The sequence below is a fragment of the Myotis myotis genome, unplaced genomic scaffold (genome assembly GCF_014108235.1).
Source record: "Myotis myotis isolate mMyoMyo1 unplaced genomic scaffold, mMyoMyo1.p scaffold_m19_p_7, whole genome shotgun sequence".
NCBI classification, from domain to species: Eukaryota; Metazoa; Chordata; class Mammalia; order Chiroptera; family Vespertilionidae; genus Myotis; species Myotis myotis.
Genome location: NW_023416379.1, coordinates 2,517,906 through 2,545,652, shown reverse-complemented (window position 1 = coordinate 2,545,652; position 27,747 = coordinate 2,517,906). Strand labels below are relative to the sequence as shown.

The window sequence follows — 27,747 nt, the reverse complement described above, 5'->3', positions numbered from 1 at the left end:
CTCCTGCATTGAGCATCTGCCCCCCTGGTGGTCAGTGCAGGTCATAGCGATGGGTCATTCTGCAATTTGGTCGATTTACATATTAGTCTTTTATTATATAGGATTATATAGGATAGAAGCCGACTGAATTTGTTCAAAAACAATTAGAACCTTTGAGAGGATTAAATAAATTCACAGTTATAAATATACAAAAATCATTTGCTTTTATGTATTTATTGTCAATAATTTTTAGAGAGCATATTGGGATAAAATCTTACACAGTCACAAAATATAAAATTCCTTCAAGTAGATCTCACAAAACTATGCAAAATCTACATGAAAAACACTATAAAGCTTTTTAAGGAACCTAATTAAAAATAGGAAAAGTTGAAGAGATATCTACTTCTAATGGAAATATTCAATCAGAAGTAAAAAGGATCATTTCCCCTGAAACCATTCTCTTTATTTATCAGAAATGTTAACAAAGTGCCAAGCACGTTTTTAACCTGACCAAATTATTTTAAAGTTTGTCTCAAGATATAGGTGGTTAATAATAATCAAGAAAATATTGAAAAAGATAAGGAAAGTCACTTAAGTTCTGCTACATGAAACACACATGAAGTCAGAATCATGAAGAAGAATACTTCCAGGGCAATATGTAAAGTATATTCATAATTTTGCAATAAGCAGTGCAAAACTGTTTTTTAGTGGAATGAAATCCGGTGTCTATATATGCCTATGGAAAAGCTAGTCTCTCCTGTTAGCATCTGACTTTATAAATTTCCAGTATTTTCTGTTTAAATTGTATCCTACAAAATCAGATTCTAGTGAAAATATGCTTTATAAGCTACTTCTTTACTCACCTGCATCTTATAAATGTTTTCCTATTATTAAAATATTTTTCTATCAGATGACTTTAATAACTTCATAATTTTCCTTTATGTGGCTACACTAGATTTTATTTAAATAAGCTGTGGTTTTTGAGACACTTAGATTGTTTGTAATTATAAATAGAAATACTTATAACCTCCTTTCCTCTACGTCTTTCTCACAGCTGTACACTTCCTTAGCCTGAGTACCCCGAAGTGAAGTTGCTGGGTCACGTGCTACATGCATAGCGTGGGAAGGTCGGGGGGGAGTGGGGGGGCGTCTTCGATGTGCGAGCTATGAGGGGCCTCTTTCCCAAACCGGTTCCCAGACTTATGAGCTAAATTTTCAAAAACTTTTTGTTAATCTGATATTCAAAATTATCTTTTAATTATCACTGAGGTTGAACATTCGAGAATAGTAATTGTTCATTTGTACTTATTATAGTGTGCAGTATCTAGTCCTATTCTTTGCCCATTTTTAAATGAGAAGACTCAGTCTTTTATTGGTTTGTGAAGCTATTTTTATAACAAGGACATTAACATTTATAGCACCCGTCAACAATGTCTTTTAGAATTTATTGTTTGCTTTTGCATCTTGTTGTTTCCAGTATTAAAAGAAGAACTGTTTCCATTTTTCCTGATTCCACAGTCGCGAACCATGTCTAATAGCAGAACGTGTTCTCGGTTTGCACACATTACAGCAGTCAGAGAATTTATGCTTGAAGAACTCATACATGTAACTTACAACCATCTATGGCGAAGGGTTTAACACTTTGACTTTATTTTGTCCTTATTCTTCACCAATTTCTTTATATCTGAAGACTCTCCCATGCTGATTCTTCTTGAAGGCTGTAAGGTAAGCAGTGCAATAGAAATCCGATTTCCTGCATAGAAAGGTTCTGCTGGCTGATCTATAATGTCAGTAGGCTTCCCATGTCAGACCCTTTTCAAAACCTTAAATCTCAAGTTCAAAGTCCTCACTTAAGTCTTGACAGTAGCTTTCAAGGCCATCGATTCAAGAATAAACACATTTCTTCTCTTTCAAGCTAGAGAGTCATATTCTCTTTATACCTGTTAATACACTTTTTCAAAAGAAAAGAACTTTGTTTCAAAAAAAAAGAAAACCAACCTTTTTTTATTCAATTCTCCTGGGATATTAAGAACAAAAAGACTTACAACTTAATGGAACATCTTAATTCCCCAAGAATGAGGGAGAAAACTAGAGGCTCTCGAGTGGAAAGGGGCCATGTCACGGCGCCCCCTCGGATAAAGCGAAGGGCTTGCCCGGGGCACACCCTGGTCCTTTAGGAGGACGTAGGGTTCCCCTCTAGATGCCAGTGAGGGTACCAGTTCAGGCATTTTACTTGTCAACTGTTGTCAGTCCTATAACATTTATCACAACCATGTTCATCTAATGGGGGTCACAATAAGATGAAATAATTATTTCCTAATAGATCTACTACCCATCACGAAGAGAGACAGCTAACTGATCACCAAGTCATCAATTACCTACACATTACAGGCATAAAGCTAATCAACAAAAGTTTGATGTTATTATTACTCATCTGTATAAAAAGATTAGTCCTTCACAGTATATTCTATAAGGAAAGCATCCAGCTTGCTTTGGCCTGTTTTGAGCTGTGGCGTGCACACCCTAACAGAAGAGCCCAGTGGTAACCAGCGCTCAGGAGCCACTAGGGCTACCAAAAGCTTTCGTACAGTCACCCGAGGGGCTCTGCCCACGCCCAGGCAGCTCTCTCTTCTGATTCCCTCAACGGGCTCTCCTACTGGTGATTCTTCAGGGTCAACAGAAAGACTTTCTTGAAAAAAACAAAACCCACAAATTGTAATGAGAACTACACACACTCCATTACACATTTTTTTGAATGTACAGTATATAAAAGCGCACTTATGTAGTTCCGTTTCAATGTCTCATCTTCACTCAACAGTTTATAAAACATCTAGTGAGATGTGGCTATGAGTCCTTTTTCGGAGGGGGGTTGGGAGAGAGGGGGGAGTACAGAGAGAAGGCAGACACCCAGGACCTTAAGCATCCGATTCTGTATGGTTGATACAGCAAGACGGGCTCTTTCAGCTTGGGAGGAAGTGCCAGCCCTCCCCTTCCATTTACACATTGGCACACATCTGCATACTTCTCCCTGCCCCTTCTAAATGATCCCCAGAAACACTTACACACCACGATGAAACCACTTAGGGGACTGTGTCTGCTACCTGGGGCTTTGGTCACACATCACCAAGTAGAGCTTGAGCCATAGGAGCAGGAGCAGGACTTGTGGTAAAAGAACTCCTTTGTCCAGGAGGGGGCAGCCTCTAGCATGCTGCTCCCTCTCCTGGGATGCTCTTCACATAGGTAACATCTGCTCACCCCTTGGGCCTGCTCTTCACCTATGTGACGTCTGCTCACCTCTTGGGCCTGTTGCTGAGTCTGGGAGCCTCCTCTACTGCTAGCCTGGCCTGAATGCCCCTTTTGACTTGCTGTTTGAATACCCCATCCTTCTTCTGAATCCTTGCCCTACTTGTGGTATGTGTGCAGTATCTTCTTCCACACGAATATATGCCCGGGGCGGGCGGGGGTGAGTACCACATTTGTCTTTTTCGGGTCTATGTTTGCAGTTCCTAGAACTCTGGCTGATACATAATACATCCTCAATACACATTTGCTGAATGAGGGATATGGAAAGTGCTCAGTTTAATTCCTGCCACACAGAGGTGCTCAATACTCGTTAGCCGCTAGTGCAGGGGTGGGCAAACTTTTTGACTCGAGGGCCACAATGGGTTCTTAAACTGGACCGGAGGGCCGGAACAAAAGCATGGATGGAGTGTTTGTGTGAACTAATATAAATTCACAGTAAACATCATTACATAAAAGGGTGCGGTCTTTTTTTTTTTAGTTTTATTCATTTCAAACGGGCCGGATCCGGCCCGTGGGCCGTAGTTTGCCCACGACTGCGCTAGTGTGTGAGCCATCACGGATCTGTCCCACACCGAGAGCGTGTTGAGACGCCCTGGGAGACATTTTGAAAGGATGTTCGCTGCCCATAATCTTCAGAACCGCATTCCCACCGGCTTCTCTTCTCTTCTGCTAAACTGAGCAGAATCAGTAGGCAAGGTTCGGTCACACCTGACTTCCGGAAAAGACGAGACAACTGTCAGAGGAGATGAGACCAGGAAAGGGGTCCCCGCTCCTGCCTGTGAGATACTCCTCATGTCCTTCTCCCTCTCCACCGTCCCATGGTTTTTTGACACCATCTCATTCCTATAGCGTTTAGGCTAACTTATAGCATTCTTATTTTTTAGTGTTTTTCAGAATATAGGGTATGGCCTGCAATGTGTCTAAATGCTGTAGTGATGAGCCATCATGAAACGGAACCCCATAGTTACATGGGATTCATTCATCTCCAGTCATTATGTTTGTGTTTCTTAAACCAAATAAGAATTGATGCGGACTGCAACAGGTGTGGCAGGCGGCCTTGAAGGTGTTTTCATGCCCCACCCCCACTTTGTTGCTGGGAGGAATGTAACTGACTGCTTATTTTTAAACACTTGCTTGTGCTTCCAGGGGAAATAACTGTGAAACCACTAAATGATTCCTTATAGTCTCGGATTCTTAACTGAGAATTCAGTTTGGTTCAGACTTACCCTCAGTGTCCCCCTTGTGGCTGGCTAGTTTGTACTTTATTCTGTAGGAAATGGGGTGGGTGTTGGGGGGGCGGGGGGACTCTCAGTGCTCTGAGCGGGTGGTGAGATCGTTAGAAATGCTCTGGGAAGGGTCATGCAGCAGCTGTGTGAGAAGACAGGCTGGGAGAATGAGAAAGAACAGGGGAGGTCTGTTGGATGGCCATGACAGTGCTCCAGTGGGGAGTTCAAGGGCCAGAACCCAGGGGCGGTGGTGAGGATGGAGACCCGGGACCAGAGGGGAGAGAGAATAGAGACCAGTGCTTGAGGAGTAGAGTGGGGATGGAGAGACCCGAGTAATGGGGGTAAGGACCGGGAGGTCAGAGACGTGTAGGTGGGGGTGAAACCAGAGGGTGGAGGTGAGGATGGGGAGGAGGACACCCGTTCAAGAGATACTACAAAGACGAACCAAGAAGACTTTCAACACAAGGAAAGTGAGGGATCAGAAACAGAATGTGACTTGGTTGGCTGGGAACTGGTTGTGGCATTACTCCATAGGGAGCCGGAGGACCAAGAGAACGTTTATGGCAGAAACTTACCTTTGGAACAAACTGAATTTGGGAGGCTGTCAAGATCCAGGCTATTGGAAATGAGGCCCAGAGTTCAAGAATGATGTCAGGATGCCTCCCAGGTATATCGAGTGTAGCATCGTCCCTTCTGAAAGCCTGGTTCCTTTGTCCTTTGTCCCTCCACAAATGGCACATGCTTCAAGGTCATGGCCGACCTTTTTTTTTTTTTTTTGGAAGGTAGAACATCTTCCTAATAAGAGTCTTTGACTTCATCTTGGAATAGCATGGGGCCTCACAGGGTATGACACACCTTTGATCTTCTATAACACATGCTTTCTACAGCTCTTCTGTATAAACCTTAGAACTGGTAGTCATCTGAGAGAGTCAATAACAGGTTCCCATGATTGTCTAGGACCAAAGAAGTGTGGGGTGTCGGCCAAGTTCACGCAGGAAGCGACCAGTGCCCTGGTCCCAGCCTCTGACCTCTCCTCGCCGGAAGGAGCTAGTGGCACCTTCCAGACCCTGCCCGTGTGAGAACAGGGACCCCGACCTCCGTCCTTCTGTGTGTGCACCTTGTCACCGTGCCCTCAGAAGTGTTCTTTCTAGCCAACTCGTATTTCTTCCGTCTCTTGTAGTTGTTTACAGGCAATTCCTTTTAAAATTCTAAACATTGAAAATTTGTGTTCCTTCCCTGCATTCTTGAGAGTGTAAAACACAGTCAGCTGACCTTCGCCTCTACCAAGAACATTCTGGGTGTTTGTAGCCAGCCTGTGGGTTCCACTCACACAGAGACCCAGTCCCCCTGCCCAGATAAGTGTTTGTCTCATGGTTTCAAGAGCAGCGAGGATTGTTAACCGAAAACGTACCTGTTGTCAACCTTCCGGGGGTCCTTTCACTCCCGTGACACTAACTGGCCTTCTCTGTTAGGTGCTACCTGTCCATCACCGCCTCTTCCATGAGAGACGATGAGCCACTCTCGTGGGGATGCTAAGGAATTGCTATCGGTTGGGAGAACAGATAACACACCAGCAAGACCCTGGTGATAGCACTAAGACCACAGCGCCTCGTTCGGAGCTGTAACGATAAGGCTCGTCCCACTGGTGATGCCCAGCCGAGTCCGGTTTAATTAAATGGTCTGCCAGTCGATTCGCCTTGTGATGGTGGAATTCATGCTTCTTATTTTGGCCTGTTCCTTTCCCCCCGTGTAGATGCCCTGAACCTCCGGAACCGGCAGGTCATCTGTGTGACGCTCAAGGTCCTGCAGCACCTGGTGGTGTCGGCAGACATGGTGGGCGAGGCCCTGGTGCCCTACTACCGTCAGATCCTCCCCATCATGAACATCTTTAAGAACATGAACCGTGAGTGGCCCCGGGAGGCGGCGTGTCCTCAGTCTGACGAGAGGGGGGTGGTTGGAGGCAGGGTTCACTAGCGACCCGTCAGGATGGAGCATCAACAGCAAAATCCTCTGCAGATGTAAGTGGCGCCCTGCCCCCTCCGCCCGCTCCCCCGGGCAGCCGGCAGATTAGCAGTTCCAGTTCTCACTCCTCACACGCAGCTCGCTCAGTCAGTACAAAGGCACCGGAGCAGCCCTGTGATCTTCCAATAATTGAGTCGTCAAGTGTTTTTAATAGTTTTTGGAATACATTAGTAGGTTTTGAGCGTGTCCTTTCTCTGGATAGCACTCCTGCCTTTAGATACTGCCTGTTAACACTGCAGTTTTTATTGATTTAAGATGAATTTTTAAAGCAATAGTATTAAATTCTGGTTCGGGTGGTTTGGTGAGTTTTAATAGATGTCTTCCATTTCTAAAATAAGTAGAACACTAGATTATTTGTAGCTGCGTCGTGATGGTGAGTGCTGTTTAAAATATATATGTGCTGCTGTATTTATTTTTTAAAATATTGTTGGGTAAGCTCTGGCAAGCACCGAGGTGTCAGGGGATCTGCTGGGACCCGCAGAGGCATCGGCAGCCGGGTGGCCTCTGGGCAGGAGGGGGCTCACGCCGGCCCACGGAGCGTGTGAGCTCCCTTCTTGCCTCTGGAATCGTCTTTCCCTCGCTCACTCTGAAGGCCCGCACTTCCCAGCAGGGCGCACGTCAGAGCCACAGGCAAAGCCTGTGTCCAGGGAAAGAAGCTGGTGATGTGATGGAGACTGCGGGCAGGTGTCCCCACGCCATCACTGTACCAACAAAAACCACACACGGAACCACGAGGAGGCCCTCCCACGCACAGTCCTTCTTTGGAGGCAGTGTGTTGTGTGATTCCTAGATTTCTCTTCAAAGTCTGCTTCGTCAGGCGTCCTATTCGGGAAACCACGGCGATGGCATGCTCAGCTGCCTTTCAATAGCAGCGCCTGTGACGTGTTTCCTGTTAAGCGCGGCGGCAGAAGGGCCTCCACGGGGCTACGGGACTTTCAGAATCCAAGGTGGGGTGCGTGACAGCCATTCCGGAACTCCCGGCGCGCGAGGGTAGGTGGGTGTTCAGATGACACGGCTCCTCTTGGAGGAAAACAAGAACTGGGCGTTAGTAGTTGTGTGTCTCAGGTCTAGACTGCAAGCTTCAGTAGCAGCATTTTGACTGTAGGGAAAATACTCGTCAACATTCTTTTTTTTTTTTTTTTTTTTTTTTATTGCTTAAAGTATTACAAAGGGTATTACATATGTGTCCATTTTATCCCCCCGCCCTAGACAGTCCCCTAGCCTCCCCTATCCCCCAATGTCTTATGTCCACTGGTTATGCTTATATGCATGCATACAAGTCCTTTAGTTGATCTCAGAACTATGTTTTTCTGAAAGGTGTCATCAGATACCCAGGGAGTTAGGGAATGAGTCCACATGTGCATACTGTTTAATTATGGTTCATAAACAAAACCCTAAGGACATCCATTATAGATGCTAATTAACAAGAGAGAGAGAGAAATGATAGAGATAACGATGATAGAGATAGAGGGAGATAGAAATAGATAGAGATAGGGATAGAGATTGAGATGCTAGAGATAGAGATGACAGAGATAGAAATGACAGAGGTAGAAATGATGAGAGAGAGCTAGATGTGGCAGAGTGCAGGTATTAAAGAATTGAAAAAATTAGGCACAGCCACCCCCAAAAGTCTCAGTTGCCGCGAACATTCTCACGTGGTTTCCCCATAACCCGCCTGGAACCCTATGATTCACGTACTATTCCCATCCTTCCAAGCTTTCCTCCCACGTACACATTCGCTTCTGTACTGGCTGCATGGAAGCTGAACGCTCACCCCTTTCCGCCCCGGCCAGGGGTCCCTCCGCCACCACAGCACTGGGCATCTGGGACTAAAACCTACGCATCATTTTGCATCTTCTTGCATAAAATGAGTGATATTCAAAGGACAATTAGCATCTCCCTCCTCCTCAAGGAAATATAAAACAGAGGCAGTGCCGCTACCACGGACGGACATGTCCCTGGAGCTCAGATGAGCCAACAAACACAGCCGTCCCTTCACCCTCTCATTATACCCCATATCAGGTCCTTGCCTCGCACATGCTCCCGTGCTTAACAACGGGAGTGATTGCCTTAGGAACACATCCCTGTCTAGGTTTTATCAGCGTGGGGAATTCATAGGTTACACCGTAGCTTTCATTGGTCTCAAACATGCCTAATTATTATGGGACATTTCTAGACGCATGCACCAGGAATTCTACATTCAACCATTTCCTGATGACTATCTTTCTGACATTTGAGGGGGAAAACAGTACTAGCTTCCGCTTCATTTTCTCCTCCTCTTGGGAGCCTTCCAGTACAGTGCGGTGGGCTCTGTCCCCAGGGGCCACATTATGAAATGGGAGCATTGCAGCTGTAAAGCTGAAAGCTGCTCTTCACAGGGCCGTGTGACCAGAGACCCGGTTCTGCTAGCAGGAGCTTATCACAGGGTTTCCGACAACAATAGTATTTTCACTGTCAAGATCATTTAGCTTTAACTGCGTTTAATAAATCCCCTTTTATGATGATGGATATTTACTCGTGGAGTCACAGGACCATACATACCTGTTTTATTTAAGCGGATGTGTTCAGTAACAGATATCTCTATTTACAATTAAGATTATATTAGACATTTCCAGCATGTCGCATTGGGAAAGACTTTTATCTTCAATTTCAATGTATGTGAGGACAATGTCACACATTTCTGTTTCCTCGCCTCTCTCTTCTCTCGTGTAAATCAATATCTTGTTAAATTCAGATTCAAACATACTTCTTTCAAGTCCCACAACAAAACCTTTCTGAGAATGAGACCGGGTGTAAGTGACAGGAAGAGAGGAAAAGAATGAAGGAGAGAATGTTCCTCAGACGCCATAGCCTGTTCTCTGTCTGTCCCTCGAAGCACAGCGTCAGCCCGATCCCACTGCCGCCCCTTCGTGCTTTCCTGTCCTTTGTAATGTCAGGGGCTGGGCAGCAGGGCCTGGCCAGGGTGCAGGCAGGCACCCCGGGCAGGGAGGTACGGGGGGAGCAGGCAGGCGTGTCCCGGGACCTGCAGCCAACTGTCCCCATCTGCACGACCCCGGGTGCGCAAACGCACAACCAGCCCCGGTCTCCGCCCGGTTCCGGAGCAGGAGTGGCTGGGCGGCTCTGTTTATGACGGACATGTGCACAGGTCCCTGCGGCCACGGTTTAAAAAGAGCCACAGCAGACGAGTCTGAGGTGAGAGTTGTAACGCGGGTTAGAGAGCAGCATCCGGAGCCAGAGAGATGCGCTTTGCTGGTCCTGTCGCTTCCCTGAACCTGCACGTTCTCAGCACAGAGTGGTGGTAACAAGGGCTTTCCGGTCGGGTCGGTGTGACAATTCGAGGTAACGTACCCAGAGCCCTTCACACGAGGCTGGCGGCGTCTGCGAAGTAAAGGAGGCGGCCATTACTGCCCACAGCTGTACTAGCATCTACATCTGCAAAGTCGCGTGTGTCTGTTATCATGTGATATTACATGCAAAGGTGGCAGTCCCGTATGAATGACCATGTAGCGGCACCGCAGGGGCTTAAGTGTGTTGTGTTCGCTGTTGGGGGACTCGGCCTGTGAGTGAGGCGCAGCCTCTGGCCCCCCTGCAGCGACTCCCCTCTGTCTCACAGGACCCGTCACTCGCTGGTTGCCAAAGGCCAGGTAGGTGGCCACATGGGGTTCACTCACAGGCCACTGGGGTTCAAATCCACCCCTTCCTGCCATAACCTCAGGGCTCGGACCCGCGCCGATGTTTGGGGGAGGGGCACGGTTACAAAGGGAGCCTGCGTGTGAGCTCACCGGATCAGGGTGCAGGTGGGAGACCCACACGCATGTCGCAGCTTGCGGCCTTGTTCCCCTTCCTCCGAACCGCGAATTGGGGCGTCTAACTCGGGGCGCCTCCCAGGGACTGCTTTGGGGCAAAAGAGAGCGAAGAGCTTCCAGAACAGTAATTTCTCCTTCCCGTGTCCATCCACAAGTGTTAACAGTCGCATAAAATTAAGGCAACAGGAACGTTCAGTTTACAGCCTTCAGAGACGAAGTGCAAAGTTGAGGGGCAGGCATTGCATGTGAGAAGCAGGCACCAGGGAATGGCCCCAAACGTGTCCAGCTGCCATGCGGGCTCCGGGCAGGGGCTGCCGGTGGCCCTGTTTCTCCTCGTGGGCCTCGCGGTGGGTCCTGCGCTGGTAGCTGCCCCGACAGTCCTGAAGCAGGGGCACCTGGGACAGTGCGGAGACCCCCCCCCCCCCCGAGTATCAGTGGCTCTGACAGTAGTGTGTTGATGTCATGGAATATCATGGGTAATCATGACACGGCATGTTCCCGTGTATGGGAATCAAATAGTCTTAGACTTACCTAGCGTAGCCCTGGGACATAGGCCTCTAGAGGTTAGTAAACGCCCATAGGAACGATGGTAAACTTTTAAACTTCAGTTCAGACACATTAAAACAGAGAGAATCCTAGTCTCGTGGGTTTTAAACTCTACAGGTGTTTATTTTAACCTGCAAATAAAGGTTGTATTAATGGAAAAGAATGTCTCTAGGAGCGTTGTTGCTGCTGCATTAGCAGTCCTTTATCCCTTTTTGTTGCTGTGCAGTATTCCACTGTAGAAATACTCTGCAATTTGTGTATCCGTTTTACTGTGGGTGAACACTGGGCTGCTTAGTTTGAGGTTCTTAAGGATAAAGGTTCTATAAACAACAAAGAAACAAAGAGGTAATGAGAATGCGCCAAGTTTACAAAATTTTAGAATATTCATATCAGTTTTTTGACCCTGAAATTCAATAAAAAATAGAAACAATTATTTTAAAGGAACTTGTGTGAGAACCCAAGTGCTCTTGCTCAACGGGGTTTAAGTCCTCCTAGATATTTCTGATTCTGCAGAACCCGTGCTCATGGCCCTTAAAATGCTGATGAAGTTTGCAGAGCTGATGGTTTACCCCAAAATCTGTAGTTTTTCTGTTTCGTAATTGACTTGTATACAGGCTATTTCCAGAGCTTTCCATTTAATTTTGGAATCGAGCCTTATTCCCCATGGAATTCTGTACAATTTTTGAGTCTATGGATTGACATTTTAGAAATTTACTTCAAAGTTCCTTTGAAGTCATTAGGTTATTAGGTTTGAAAGCGTCTGAGTGCTTATTCAGGGAGGGCGCGTGTGGAGGAACGTGCTAGAACTCCCGCCTGGGCTTCCTGAACGTGAGGGTGGAGTGACCGTGTATGATCGCGTGTCTCCCAGCTCCTCCTCTGCTCGGACGTGACCAGTTGACTAACAGTTAGAGGAACTACAAACTTCTCAAAAGCCTTGATGTCTATCAATAAATACCCAAACCGGTAAAAACAAAGATTAAAATAGGAGAATTGCTGGCAAGTATCCTGCTATTATGGCTCAACTACGTTCTTGTTTTTAGCAACGTTACTGTCACATCATTCATGTTTCGGTGTGTGGTAAGGAGAACTTCAAGGAGCAAGAGGTAGATTAAAGGGGAAATGTAGGTACTTGGGAGGAAGCAGAGGCAGGCTCTCAGTAAGTCGGCAAGATCCGGAAGTCCCGAATGGAGCGCCGTTTTGGCCCGTCGCCATCTCAGCGTGACTATGAATGGGACCGCAAACGCTCGCACTAAAGCACCGCATTCAAGGGGGGAAGAAAATTGACCCGGGAAGGATCCAAACAGAACTGAGTCGTAATCACAGCTTATCACCAGCTTGGGAACGGCTCCCGGCAGTCTTTGAGCTCAGTCGCTATATGCTGGCTGGCTGGCTGGCTGGCTGGGGTATTAGCTTCCTGTTGCTGCTATAATGAGCCACCATGAACGTGCTGCTTGAGACAGTGGGTGTTTGTGGTCTCACAGTTTGTGGGCTCAGCGGGGTAATGCATGCACATAGGTCTAACAAGGCCGCAGTCAAGGTGCCCGCCACCCTGCCCTCCTCAGAGAGGCTCTGGGAGGATCCACTTCCAGGCTCCTCCCAGTTGTTGGCAGAAATCAGTTCCAGGTTGTCAGCAGGGGTCGCTCTCACCTGGTGGAGGCTTCCCCCTGCCCTGGCTCCTGGCCCTTTGTCTTCAAAGCCTCCCTGGTCTCTCTCCCCCGCCTCTGGTCTCCCTTCCTCCTTTGCTTCAAGGCCTCTGTGATTACACCGGGCTCACCCAATAGCAGCACCTGTGACATGTTTCCTATTTGATTTCATCAAATCTAAGGTCAGCCGATTACAGACAGTCCTCGGGTTACGTCGGACTCAATGTACGTCGTTTTGTGGTTACATCGCCATCTCCCTTTTATTTATAAAAAAAAAGTTCTGTCATTTCGATGTATGTACATGTGTGCTTTATGTTTTTTATTATTTACTGTATTTACCACAGTAAAGGTCAGGAATTGTTATCTTTCTTTTAAATTTTTTTACTGTTTCACTTCATTACTGCTGGGTGTGTGCTCCATGTGAGTGACGTAGGTGCTTATGTAGGTGGGTTCCGACTTACAGTGAAAATTGCGTTACGTCGCACCATGGGAATGGATCTCCGATGTAACCCAAGGACCTACTATAGTAGCCATAATTCTATCTGCCAAGTCCCTTCAGAGCAGTGCCTAGTGTTTAATTGAACAACAGGAGAACAGGAATTTGGGGGAGCATCTTCAGAACTGTGTCCTTGGATGAAGTCATCCAAAAGTTGATGCCAGTGGCCATGACTGGTGTGGGGAAGCACGGGAGGGACTTGGTAGGAAAGTCTGTAAGGAGGAATCTCCGAAAGGTCAGGGGCCTCTAGGGGGGCCTTGCCAAAGGCGGCAGCCCCTGCCTTGACTTTTCCAAACACGTCTGAGCCTCCAGGTGTTTTATAGAATCTTTATATTTAGACTTAAAAACATCATACATGTGTCTTCTCAAGGATGCTTACCCTGCTGATAGTATCTAATAGTTAATTTTAGTACAAGCTGTTGTTACAAAAAAAAAAAAAAAAAAAAAAAAGCCTAAGGAGGCAGGCAAACAGGGCTGTTTGATTCCTCTAGCTAAGCAGTCCCTTAGCCTCTCTTTCACAAAAACATGTGTCAGAGTAATCCATTCATCCGTCTCGCAGGGTCTGCCTGTCAGCCCCGGCAGACTGGGACCTGGAAGTATGTGTTCAAGAGGATACAAAATCAATCCTCAACACTTTGCAAAGGTAGCATAGCTCACCCACCCCCGCACCCCCATGATAAACTCAGACAGGCTCAGAATATGAAACACCTTGAATGGGTGTGACAGGAACCAGAGCAGAAAGGTTCCTGTTGTCATGTCAGAGTTGAACCACGTTATCTAAGGAGCCGATGGTTTCTATACAAGTGGAGAGTAAAATCAGGACGTTCAACATGTCTTTCAAAGGGTCAGCCAGGGATAAAAGAGCGGCCGCCCCAGCAGAACTGAATGAGCCTGTGAGCTGGTGGTGGTCTGTGTTCTACACTGTGGCTCCTTGTCATATGCAGCGCTGTACTCCTCAGTAATTCCATCGGCATCACCTAAATCCCCACCGTCTGGCAATAGCAAGGACAGGCTAGGATTCCTTTGGGAATTGTCAGAGTCGCTTTACAGATAAAGAAGCTAAGAATTGATCCAATGACTTGTCAAAGGTCATGTGACAGAAATGAGCCACCGCCCAGCCTCCTAACATCAATAGGTCCCCCGTCCCCACCCGGGTGCCAGGTACCCCGGGCATGCAAATTGCTTTGCCAGAAACAGTGGTTCGAAGGCAGTTCTGATCAGCAGATCTCTTTGTCTAATGTCCCCGAGTAAATGGGAGTTTCATTGATCCACTTTCACAATTATCAGAAGCTGTCGGATCAAAGCGGAGGTGGCTATCTTCTCCACAAATCACATGCAGCATGAAGCAAAAATGTTTTCACAGCATCAATTTCCACTGTGCAGTGGGGATCAATAACAGCCTGAGAACACCTCCGCACACAGAGAGCCGGCAGCGAGCTCACCTGAGCGAAGGCATCGAGCACAGAGTGTCATAACCCCGAGGCAGCGCCTCTGTTCCTGTCGGCAGGCGTCAGACCCACACGTTCCCAGCCCAGCAGCAGCCCTGCTCACAGGCACGAGAAAAGCACTGCGCGCGGGACCACCACCCGGGGGCCAGGTCTTCCCCGTGGACACTTCTTCCCTAGAGTATCTTTCAAAACAAACGCGTTTGAAAGCTTCTTGCCATATTTCATCAAATCTAAGATGTACTCAAGTGTTAAAGAGACTTATATTTCAGGCAGCCCCGAGAAAGATACACAGTTTGCCAACTAAACTATGGCACGCCACCAACGTCCCGTTTAAGAAATGTAAACATGTAAACAATGTGCCTCAATGAGGTGGACTGAGTCTAATCCAGCCGGCAAAGGGAGGCGTGAGCGGTCCTGAAAATGGGCAATAAATCATCATGAAAGGAGTGAACTCCGTGCCCCGCCCATCCTTGAGGAGGATTCTGTGTCGCCTTGCCCAGCCCTCACCCCTGCCACACGGTGCGCGCATCAGGCCCGTCTACCGAAAAGGAGTCAGCGCTTTGCCCAAGTACCTCAGCGGCAGTCAGGATCCAAATCTGAATTAGTATGATTCGAAAATGTACCTGTTCTCTTTCCTAAGAGCATTAGAATCTCTCCTCCGCCCGCTTGCGATCTCGCGGCCAGTGCATCTGCCCGTTTCCTGGGCATGGGCCCAGATGGCACAGGGAGAAGGGCCAGGCCAGAGGCTGCGTTTCCGAGGATGTGGTACCTTACATAGCCACCCTCTGCCCGAGATGTGTAGCTGGATTAGATGACTCAGAGCTGCTTGGTCCTGGATATTCACACACATTTTTAAAAACAAAGACATTATTGGGGATACATTCACAGATGCAAAATAGGTGTTCTTACACTATCTTTGAAGTTGTCTAAAACATGGCCTTTATCTGCATTTGCTATTGCATCCTGGAAAATAATCTATAAGCCTCTTTCTGAAAGTCAGCCTATTTTTTCTTAGAATGTTCTGCCTACCTTTACAAAAAAAAAAAAAAAAATCCATTGTACTATTAAATTTCTCTTAGTTCCCCATATTTTAAAACAAGCATAATCCATTTCCAAGAAAATTTTTTCCAAGGTAATAATCACTGAGCATACAAATGATTTTTAGTATTGATATAGCTAAGTTTTGCTAAATAAATAATTGCTATGCCCCATGCATGATATACCAAGCGTGCCTGATAAATGAAAGATTTCTTATGCACGAATTTCCATTATAAAAACCTGTGAAATGCAATCTAACACATCTGAAGAATTAACAGCCTTAGATTGTAATTGGAAGATAAGTTCTAATTACTGTTTAATTTCTTGGTTGAAAATCTTTGGCATGTATAATGTAAAATTGACTCTGAAACCTTGCAATTAATATTAGCACTTAGATATTCCTTTTGCAGCTACAATGGCTTGATTTGTTTGGCTCCAAAAATGCTCAACCAGAAAAAAAGTGCTTAAAGTTTGGAAAGTTTAAAAAGTGGACATTAGTATTGTTAAATCTATAATGTGCTGTGTTCAGGGGAAGTGGTCCCATGTTAGCTCATGGAAAAAGTGGTGTATTTGGTAGAAGGGATGCTGTTGAAAGCATTTTATGCCAGAAAGATAAATATTTTTTGAATTCTATTATCAAGGCCAGGGATTATTAATATGCAATCTTGTGACATGCTCTTGTGATCTTTGTCAAACCAGTGATGGAAAGTTAAAAATCTCTTCAAATCTCTTCTCTTAAATATTGGCCTTAGCCCTGGCCATTTGCTCAGTGGTTAGAGTACCAGCCCTGGACCCAAGGGTCTCGGGTTTGATTCCCGATCAGGGGCACATACCTCAGTTCCAGGTTCCCCATCCCCAGTAGGGGCGCATGTGGGAGGCAACCAATCGATGTGTCTCTCTCACGTCAATATTTCTCTCTCCCTGCCTCCTCCCTGCTTTCCATTCTCTCTAGAAACCAATGGGAGAAAAATGCCCTTGGATGAGGATTAAAAAAAAAATTGTTCTTGGAATTCATGACTCGTTTAAACTATGTATTCCATTCACATAGATCTCAGACAGTTGTTCTGCCAATTATGTTAGTAGGGTAGCTATTCCTAACTATTTTTTAAGAGATTATTTACTTATTAATTTGTCCCAAGATATTGTGTTACTTAACTGTCTTAATCTGAGCTGACAGCACGCTGTGTTATCTGTACACCAGACCCGGGCTAAATGCTTTTCATGAATCATCTTACTTAATCCTCACCAAACCAGGAGGGAGCCGGTTTTCTGAACTAATGTAACTGATGCGGGAAGGAAGGCAGAGAGATTAAGTCACTTGCTAGCTGTCAGTCAGTCACTCAGATGGCGCGGATGACATTATCCATGTGGAAGGAGGAGCAGAAAGTGGCAACTCCCGCGGGTTTCTTGATTCCATGACCACTCAGCATCGCACCTGCGCTGGCCGGGCACCGCATTACATGCGATTCTCAGGCAGTGTTCCAGTCTCATCTTTCACCACCACGTTCAGCTGGGAACACGCCTAAACCCGCAGCCTGTTCCAAAGGCGCTTTCTTCATTCTTGTTAACCATAGCAAAAGAAATATATCCAATACTAAGCTTTTATTGTGTATGTTTAAAATATCAGGAGTGGCAACGGATCTTGGACAAAAACTAGACCCAACTTCAGTAGGTAAGAGACAGGATATAATTTTTACGTGGCTACAGTTTATAAAAAGAGCTTTAATAAATATATAGCATATACAATAATGGAATCTTATTGCACATGTTATATATAATTAAGCTCTGTTGGAGTAGCTAGCAGAGCACGCGTAGACTCCTGCTGAACTACTAAACGCTCCCTAAAGCGCCACGTGGGCACGATCACATGAAGAGCGTTTAAACGCGCGACATTCCGTCCTGAAGGGTGCCGCTCGCTGTGGGCGGCTGGCTATTCTTGGTGGAAAAAAGGCAGTTTTGCTGACAGTGTTGGTTTCTGCCCAGAAGTCCTCGTGCTCAGCAGGACTTAAGAGGCTCCAAGAAAAAAAGGAGCGCTCGGGGATTCGCCCTGGAAGCTGTGAATTCATCGTAAAACGGGGAGAGGAAGAGCCCTCGTTCTGCTCTGTAAGTTCGGGGAAGAGGAGTTGCTAATATGATCAAGAAAAAAAATTACTCTGTCTACAGGATGGGATGGTCGATGTTCAGCTTGAATATTCAGTTATTTTGAGAGAAGGAGAGAGAGGGGAAAGAGAAGGGCATGAATGGATTAGGAGCACAGAGGAATGTGAGTAGATGGAGAGATTAAAGTCTAAACCCACAAGGACTGCTTTTTTTTTAATAGCTAAGAAAAATATGGTGAGAAATGGAACATCACTGGAAGTTACAGGAAGGACGTCAAGTAGAGCCGTGGGTCTTCCCTGTAGCTACAGGCAGGGCTCATCGTAATAAAGCTGCAGAATGCAAATGAAGGAAGATGCCTGGCCTGTGTGGATGGAGGAGCTGCTACAATCCTTTCCTCGCTGTAACCAGCCTCCTGCTTCCTGTACCTCCCCCTCCCGCTTCGGCCTTCCTTGCGGGGTTCCCACTGGGTGCGCTCCTTAAACTAGTATTTGGGCCCCTCGTTGCTTCATAGGTTTCGTGTTTTGGTGCACCCCCTGTGTAACTGACGGATTTGAACAAGGAATACCTTTTCTTTGTCATATTCCAAATACACTAAGACTCAGTCTTAACTCCTCCCTCACATTGACATTTCAAGACAATATACATTTGCCATACTTTCTTTTTTTAAAATATATATTTATTGATTTCAGAGGGGAACGGAGAGGGAGAGAAAGATAGGAACATCAATGATGAGCAAGAATCATTGATTGGCTGCCTCCTGCACACCCAACCCTGGGGATCGAGCCTGAAACCTGGGCATGTGCCCTGACCCGGAATCGAACCTGGGACCCTTCAGTCCAGAGGCTGATGCTCTACCCAGTGGACCACACCAGCCAGGGCCGCTGCACTTTCTTTTGTTTCTCCTGTTCTCTATCAGTTTCTCCAGAATCATAATGCATCCTTTAAAATTTGGTCTTTTCTTCTCACATAAGTTTCCATTTCAAATCACACTACACCCTAGATATTTAGGAATTCTGTGTCCCTCAAAATGTGAACTATTAATCCCTATGGATAGTCCTCTGCCACCTCAGTTTTAGATTTGGTGTAAGTGACACTGCTTGAGGTGAGGGTCAGCCGCACACACTTCATAACTGTAGGAGGCCCCTGGTCTCCACGCATGAAACTTGGATCTGAAGGCAGAGGGTCAGGTTGGCACAGTGCTGGGTCAACATCGCAGCAAGCACACTGGCATTCTGATTGCTCCCTCCTTTCTGCACTGATCACTTGTTGGACGGCCCCGCCAGCAGGCCTTGGCGGCAGGTCACGTGTTGCCAAGAACATCTGTGACGGCGTGACAGTTCTCTGCCCAACCACACGAAGGGACCCTCCCATAGCTCGTTCCCTTCACTCCAGGATCCAGCCACTTGCCAATCGGATGGCTTTTCCATCTGCAACTTCATTCTGCCCCCCCAGCACCGGCCGTGCCCGCAGCCCCCGTGCCAGGGGAGGGCATCACCCACGCGCCTTTCGTCTATTCCAGAAAGCCGCCCCTGCTCCCGGGCAGCGGGGAGCACATTTGCCGTCCGTCCGTCCGTCCGTCTCACACTGCAGAGCCTCCCTGCGATTCCAGGGACACGTCGTCACAGTCGAGAGGGGGCTGGGCCAGAGTGCTCTCGTGGGTTAGGCTTCCTTTTCCTTCTTTCTAAGGATTTCCCCTCTTGCGTCTGAGACATTGCCCTGGCGCTGCCGCTGCCCCTGCTCTCCTGGGGCCTGTAGACACGGGCGCATCCACTGGCCTCCACCCGAGGGCGGAGGGGGGCCCTGAGCTTCAGGAATGAGCCCCTCTGCAGAGAGAAGTGAGCACAGGGGCTCCTGCGCATTTATGCTAATGAGGCGTTTATGCGAATGCCAGCCACGGGCTGCCTGGGCAGGAGGATACTCACCTTCAAGCCCAGTGACCGCACCAGCCTGGACGGTCCGGGCAGCGGCTCTGCGCCGGGGCCTGGTCAGGAAGCCCCGCTGCGGTGGGTGCAGGAGAACTAGGACCCTCGAAGGGCTCCTTGTCCCCGGACCTTCTGGACGTCCCGCTCCTTAAGGCAGCCCTGTGCCGCTGGGGGTGACCCCTGCGTGCCCAGCCTCGCTCGGTCCTTCTGTTTCCGCTCTAAGTTCATTAACCGGCTCTCTGCCCAGAGCGCGCTGCGGGCCCAGGTGCCTCTCACTTTATCTAATAAGCGTGTTCCCGGCACGTGGTGTGCAAATCGAATTTTAACAAATTGAATCACATATTTAAATGCCTGAGGGGCACCCGTTTAAGGAAAGGAATCATAGTCTGCATTTTAGTGAATGTTTATGCCCTAATTTTTCTTTGCTGATAACCCAGGTTCTCACTTGGGTTTGCTTCCTGTGGGTGAGGCCTGCACCCTATTAAACGCACGGAGGGTTAGGAGCAGCACATCCCAGTCCTCAGCGACCCGCCCGCCCTGCGCAGAGTCCACACTCAGGCCCTGGGGAGGGCAGTGGAGGTGCTGACTGACTTACAGTCACACAGGGTCCCCCGAGGTGTTAGTGGTGGGCCGGCCCAGGTCTTCAAGGGACTTCATCTCGGACTATTGAGAGGCACTTCTTTAGAAAGTGATCTGTGACCCCCAGCACCACGGACACGTCCGCTGGCACTCAGCCACTGAGAGGATAAGTCAGCCACGCCCCACATGTAAATGGAGACCTCGGGTCTCGTAAGACCAGCACCGGGTGAATGCCACATGTGCCGGCTCCAGAGCCACACGGAAAAGCAAGACACGGGCCCCAGTGCCCTGGGCTGGGTTCCATGACGGGTCCCCCGTGCCCTGGGCCAGGTTCCGTGACGGATCTGGGCTGTGGGATCGAGAGGCGGGCCCCACACTCCTTCCAGGGGACTGGTGGGACCGTGGGCGACGGAGGGTGCTTTGTGCGCCGATGGAGCTGACGTTGCCAGAGGTGCGGCTGCCCGTGGGACGGGGACGGCGATGTTTCCGAGTCGGTCAGTTGATCAGCGAAGCACGAGGGTGGGTCCTGACTGGCTTTCACCAGAGTCGTCGGTCCACGGAAGTCCATCGCTCGCTGCCCCTACCCCGGGGCCGGGCTCGCAGTGACATTGTGCGAGGAGGAGAAAGCGCTGGGGGCAGGATCGGAGGAGCACATGGATTTGATGCACTTGAGTTAAAAAGAAGCAGAAAGAGGGTACAGTTATAGCTCAAGGTCGCCAAGTGGCTACGTGTAACTTCCTCAGATTCAGCCACGTCCAGAGAGCAGGCCTGGTCCCCTTGCAGCCCCCGTACCCCCTCCCCTCCCCCCCGCCCAGGGTGAGTCAGACTGGAGGCCATCTCGAGGTTGGAAATCAGACTCCGGTGTCCCTCACGCGGTCTCAGCCCTCGTCTGCCCCTGGCATCAGTACTGGCCTCCCCACCCGGCCCTGGGCCGTCCACACCGCATCCGAGGGCAGTAACACTGGGAGGGTGAGATTCCTGACGGAGGGTCTGGGAACAGCGGTGGGTCCTCTGCTGTCCATCTGTCCATCTGTCCATCTGCACAGTCTCAGTGGCTCAGTTTGCCCACCCTCCCCCTTCATGATTTCAGCTTTCCTGGTGCGGGTGGGGGGCGGGAAGGCAAGGCCTAGGGCAGTGATGGCGAACCTTTTGAGCTCGGCGTGTCAGCATTATGAAAAACCCTAACTTCACTCTGGTGCCGTGTCACATATAGAAATTTTTTGATCTTTGCAACCAGAGTAAAACAAAGACTTATATTTTTGATATTTATTTTATATATTTAAATGCCATTTAACAAAGAAAAATCAACCAAAAATATGAGTTCACGTGTCACCTCTGACACGCGTGTCACAGATTTGCCGTCACTGGCCTAGGGAGAGGGAGGGTCCTTCTTCATGGGCCCATAGAACATGCTAATTTATGTTAATGACGGCTGTCTAAAGACAGAAATTTATAAAGAAACTAACAAGGTTGCCGCAGGGCCAAACCGAACGTTATTTACAAAACCCCATTCCGAGTCCCTGAAAGGACCGTGGTTGCCGCGCGGTGTCTCTGCACCTCACCGGGGTCACGGGCTCGCTTAGCAAGAAGCCCTTTTAAAAATTCCACGGGTGCCCGATCCATTCTCCGTACATCTTGTCACTTGCTCTCCCTGTTTGTAAACAAATATGTTCCGTTTTGCAGGAGCAGATGGCTTCTAACTTGCTTGGCTTAATAAGGGAACAGAATCCCTCTGCCGCCTGCCCCTCGCGGAGTATCCTCCTGGTGGCGTCAAGGGCAGAGCCCGCCTCTGTGTCCCCTCCCCTCAGCCGCCCTTTCCTCCCGACACGGGAGAGCGCGACCCCTCCCAGGCCCCTCAGAGCCCAGCTAACAACACAACAGATGCCGCGGGAGGGTTTCACTGGAGCCTTTCCTGCGCTCGGACAAGGCCAAGGGGCCTGGCTGACTGCGGGGCCCCTGTGAGGCCACAGCCTGAGGCGGGAGAACCTGTGACGGGGTCCAGCGCACGCGAAGCCTCAGGGTCTCTCAGCCGTGGCGGGAAGACACGTCTCCAAGACGAAGCTGCGAGGACCCCCCCCCCGCCCCCCCGCAGTGAAGCTCTCAGAGGAGGCTCATTGCAGGTGGGGAACTGGGGGTCGGGGGAGAGAGGCAGGGTGTGCAGGGGGTTGGGGGCGGTGGGGACTGCTGACTCCAGCCTTGCCCAGACTCCTGGCTCCGGCCACGGCCCCTGTAGCATCGTGAGCTCTGTGCGCAGGGGATTGACTCATCTGCACCCCCTCATTCTCGCCCATGAAAGGGGGACCGTAGTAGGACCCGCCTCAGAAGCCTGTTGGAAGGACCGAGTTCGGTTAGCAGAGCGTCCAGAACACCGCCTGGCGCCCGAGACAGCCAGGCCGCGGGGGGTGGCGCCTCCTGGCCCCGAGATCAGGGATGGGTGCCGGCTGCTCCGCGTAACTGGCTCTGCGTCCACCGAGGGGCGGGAGGACCCCCGAGACTGTTGGGAGCAAGTCAGTTCCCTCGAGGCGGCCGCTGAGCACCCCCACCTGGGCCTAATGAAGGCCTCCCGTGCTCTCCGGCTGCGAACCTCACAGACGGGGCAGATGCAGAGAGGACTGCGGTTAGAGACCAGGGAGCGAGGGGTGGGCAGCCGCGTGCCAAGGCCCCTCGGTGATGTCCCAGCGCCTGTAGGGAGACAGGGCAGCAAGACAAGTCCCTCAGGGCTCCGTTTCAGTTGCAATCTCATCCTCCATGGATGTCCTTGGGGTTTTTGTCTGTTGGTTCTACACCTTTCAGTGCTGAGATTTGGGGGCTCATAGTCCAAACCAGTGGCCGGGACCATTCACTTCCTGTGTCCATGTTTGAAGGACAAGATGATTTCGGGTGCCTGCGTGGCCTCTGCCTTCCTTTCTGAGGCGCTTTGCAGCGTCCATGTCCCTCCTGGCCCGAGAGGAGTCACACCGCCTCCTCGATGGTGACTCGGAGTTGCTGGCGGGACAGGGAGAATTCCAGGGGACCGCGGTTCGCGTGGCTCCGGAATGAATGGCGTGTGGAACGAGAGGAGAGGGAGGCGGTCGTGCGGACGGACCTCGCGGTCCACCATTTCTAGAAGGACATTCTGCTGACCTTCCCGTGGCATCGGCTATGCCGACCGCACGTCTTGGCACATCTCCCCGTCCCTCTGCCGCCTGCCCTGGGGCACACAAGCAATGTGACGTGGTCACTTCCTCTGGTCACTCCCTCTTAGCCACGCCACCTTCTGTGTGTGAAACCGCCACTGTTAGTGACTCCACCAGGGTGCAGCGTTTTAGCTCTAGAAGGTTCTAAGAGCCTGAGAGTCCTCAGACCAGACGGCCGCATGTCGCCAAGACGAGCGCCCTGGGCTGACGGGACGCGTGCCACATTGCTGCTGGCCACGAGGGTGAGCGGAGAGTGCGCGTCCCCGACTCACACCTGAGCCCTCTGCGTGCGCGGCATCTGCCTCTGCCTCCTCCCCACAGCCCAGGGCTCCCCACTGTGCAGCTGAGGAGTCTGAGAGCAGCCATCTCTGTGGCGTCTGATGACAAAGGAGCTCAGAGAATCCCCCCGCGTGGGGGAGGAGCGAGGCTCAGCCTCTCTGGCCTCTGTGGTGGGCACTTCCCCTCGCTGGACCCTGGCCGCACGTTCCTGCCACCGAAGGCCACGAGGGCTCTGACCCTCGGTCTTCACCCCCAGGGTCGCTTCCTGAAAGAAAGGGAAATGTTCTGAGTTAAAAGCTGGCCGGTAGAGTCTTCCATTTTCCAAAGTCACAAAACGAAAACATTCTCGCTACAAATGTAAGGAGTGACTACCATCACCCGCACCGGATGCAGCAGACCTGAAATGCGGGGTTTGGACCACATCAAGCCTCAGCTGGTTCATCAACAAATAGAACTAATACTTATTTTGTGGTGAAGACCACGCCGATAAAGCACTTTGTAACCGACGGAGGACCACGCAGTGGTCATTTTCCTTCTTTTCCATCTCTGGGGCAAGACTCCTGCTGTCGTCTTCTATCTTAGCCTCATTGAGTACTCGTCTGACTTGACTAAATGCTACGAACTGTTGTCATTCCGATACTCAAACGTAATCCCCTCGATAAGCACCTTGTAAATTTTGTCAGTGCCTAACTTTTACACACTCCAAAACGTATATTCACGTGAATTGTATTCTTATGAAAAGATAGCAAAGAAATATTTATAAAACGTAAAGGGGGAGAAGGAAGACAGGGAAGAGAGGAAAGTGTTTGCCCTATTCTAAATGAAATAGTGCAGGAATTGAAACCAGGCAGTAGAAAACAGTGGAGAGTTCGGAAACAAATCTCAAAGTATCTAAAATTCAATCAAGATGGCAGTTCAAATCGGCAGGAAAAGTCCACATTACTGAATAAATGGAATTGAGTTCATTGCTCCCAGAACTCCTCAAACACTTCTCAAGTGGCTTAAAGATTTAAGAGTAAAATGGTAAAAGTACTAGAAGAAAATATGAGATGATTTTGTTAAATAATGTCAGAGAGGGGAAGGCCTTTCTAACCATAACACAGACTCTTAGAGGCATTGAGGAGAAGATTGGTGGCTGTGGCTATATAAGTGCTGAAAACTCGGATACAATGAAAACCTAATAGTCAAAAACATGAAGAGATGATCAACTTCATTAATAATTAACAAAGTTGCCATCGATGTGTCTTTCTCACATCAATGTTTCTCTCTGTCTCTCCCCCTCCCTTCCACTCTCTCTAAAAATCAATGGGAAAATATTCTAGGGTGAGGATGAAAAAATAAAGATAAAGAATAATGACAAAAGTCATTAAAATCTCAATTTAGACATCTCTCTAGTTCTAATGAAATTCATAGAGAGAGACACTCTTGTTCACAGTTGATGAGAAAGTAAAGCATCATGTTGGTTTTTTTAAAATATATTTTACTGATTTTTTACAGAGACGAAGGGAGAGGGTTAGAGCAGGGGTGGGCAAACTTTTTGACTCGAGGGCCACAATGGGTTCTTAAACTGGACCGGAGGGCCGGAACAAAAGCATGGATGGAGTGTTTGTGTGAACTAATACATGTTAACACTGCTGCTGGTGAAGGAGCAGAGGGGAGAGCAAGAGAACCCTCCGCTCTTTCGGCTCCGCAGGCCGGATAGAACAGCCGAACAGGCCGGATCCGGCCCGTGGGCCATAGTTTGCCCACGGCTGGGTTAGAGAGTTAGAAACATCGATCAGCTGCCTCCTGCACACCTCCTACTGGGGATGTGCCCACAACCAAGGTACATGCCCTTGACCGGAATCGAACCCGGGACCCTTCAGTTCGCAGGCCGGCGCTCTACCCACTGAGCCAAACCAGTTAGGGCAAAGCATCATGTTTTGAAAGGCAGTTTAACCTTCCCTTGCAGGACACCGTCCCGTCCCGTCGGCATAGCAGGGGTTTGGGAAGAGTGTACGTGTGCGTCGCTAGGAGGAAGAGGGCTGTGAGGCAGCCTCATAGACCGGGATAGGCATGCTGCCCTGGAGGCCAGGACCACCGTTCCCTGCAAGCTAAGACGTGTGCGCCTGCGGGCACACACGGCAGGAAGGGTGAAAGCGCGACTCCATCTTTATCCCGTAGGTGACACGTGTGTGGGTGGGTGTCTCTGCACAGACACTGACGTGGACTCCAGGAAAAGCCTGGAGCATGTGGATGCGCAGGCGGAGGAACTGTCTTGGGGAGGGAGGGTTCAGGTGGCTGAGACTTTCACGTGAATTATAATCCGCCAGGTGATGCCTTCATGCACAGCCAGATGCCAGCACACGAGGGCGGGCCGCTTGGCTCAGGCGCCTGCGTGCAGTGCTGTCCCCTCCCCCCAGGTCAGGCCTCACACTTTCTGCGGGTGGTTGACCTTGAGGCAGGGCCCCAGCACCACCACAGGGCCATCTGCCGGGGCATGTGACTGCTCTCGACGACTCCTCTGCGTCTGTTCATGTCACAGAACTAATTTCGATTTTATTTCCACACAGCACTGACCCCGAGGCTGTCTCTGGCATTTACGAGGGCGTTTACAAAAGGAACAGAGCAAATACAGTTAAACGGGTCACAGTCACCCCCCATCCCCTCCCACCCCAGCTCTCTGACACCCACTGTCCCCAGCGTCACCCTTCTCCTGCACATACTCAGTTCAATTAAAACACAGCGTGTAAGGCAGCGGCAGGAGACAAAGGGCGCTGTGGAGGTGAAATGAAAATAACTTCCTAGAAGCCGTTCCTATTGTGACGAACGTTCTCAGATTTCATTCAGATAAAAGCCCAGCATAATTCTGAAAGCAAAGACACAAGGAGAAGCACCTGCGGGCGGCGGGATGTCAACAGCGCCTGTCCTGACGTCGCTTTTTGTGTCTCTCAGCCCTGGCACCAGGCAGGAGGAGTCCATGGATTCACCAGCAGGCCATCTGCCCCTCACAGGGGATCCCGGGCTCGGCACCCTCCCCACCACCCACCACGTCTTCCTCCCCAGGGGGCAGGAACTTACGGGTAGCACCAGTTACTTGTGGGGCAAGGCCGGGGAATTCTATTGGTGCCTTGCATTTTTATTAGAATACTAGAGGCCTGGTACACAACATTCATGCACTGAGGGGGAGGGGCGGGGAGGGGGGCTGTCCATCAGCCCGGCCTGTGCCCTCTCGCAGTCTGGGACTCCTCGGGGGATGTCTGCCTGCCGGCTTAGGCCCAAGGGGTCCTTAGCACTGCTGTGGAGGTGGGAGAGGTTCCCGCCACTGCCACTGCACTCGCCAGCCGTGAGCCTTGCTTCTGGCTGAGAGACACTCCCACTGTGGGAGCGCACTGACCACCAGGGGGCAGCTCCTGTGTTGACCATCTGCCCCCTGGCGGGTCAGTGCATATCATAGCGACCGGTCATTCCGCCGTTTGGCCGATTTGCACATTAGCCTTTTATTGCATAGGATGGAAACTACACCAATAGGCAGTGACATTGAGCCAAAGCAGCATGGTTGCCAAAGCTCTGACTGGCCTCTTTTTCCTAGGGGCAGTGGGGGAACAGAAAGAAAAACATTTTTATTAAAGACATCATATTTCAGACACATCTTTTCAGTTCTGATCCTTTGTCAAATACTGAAGTTTAAGGAACTGGTGCCTCAGCCTCCTGCTCCTGCAGCCTTCTTATGGCGCCTGTGAAGCCATCGCCTGCTGCTCCTGCCCATTCCTGTTCTGTGGACAGAGAGCCCCGCTGTGACTTCACTCCCACAAGGCATCAGGCCCCACGGAGGAGGGAGTGTCGTTTGGTTCAGCCTGTGCCCGGGACCACCTGCATCTGGTGGGTCATCGGTGAATACCTGTGGTCATAGAGTGAGAGTCCCCAGATCCCATTATGCCTGCACATCCTCCCGGGGTTGATGGGACCAGTTTTATCCCTGTGGCTGTGACGTGAGGTCAGTCAGGCCATTTGAGTAGCCGAAGACTTGACCGCACCCAGGAGGGGAGAGGGCCCCTGTCACGTGTGCAGAGGCGACACCCTGAGAGTTTACAGAAATGGCTCAGCGTGCCCCGTCTCGTCCTTGGGGTTACATGCGTCCCCCGAGCCCCACAGGCCCCCACGGAGCCTCGTCATCTTCGAGAGCATAGGAACGCCTGCTGGTC

General features: G+C 49.6%; 1 protein-coding gene across 1 annotated transcript in view; it reads left to right on the top strand.

The window, feature by feature from the left end:
- Positions 1-27,747, top strand: part of PACRG (parkin coregulated) — a 303,333-nt gene that overhangs the window by 170,244 nt on the left and 105,342 nt on the right. The window contains exon 4 of the mRNA XM_036316019.1: positions 6,262-6,411. Within this exon, the coding sequence (XP_036171912.1) occupies positions 6,262-6,411 (150 nt within the window). The remainder of the gene's footprint in view (positions 1-6,261; positions 6,412-27,747) is intronic.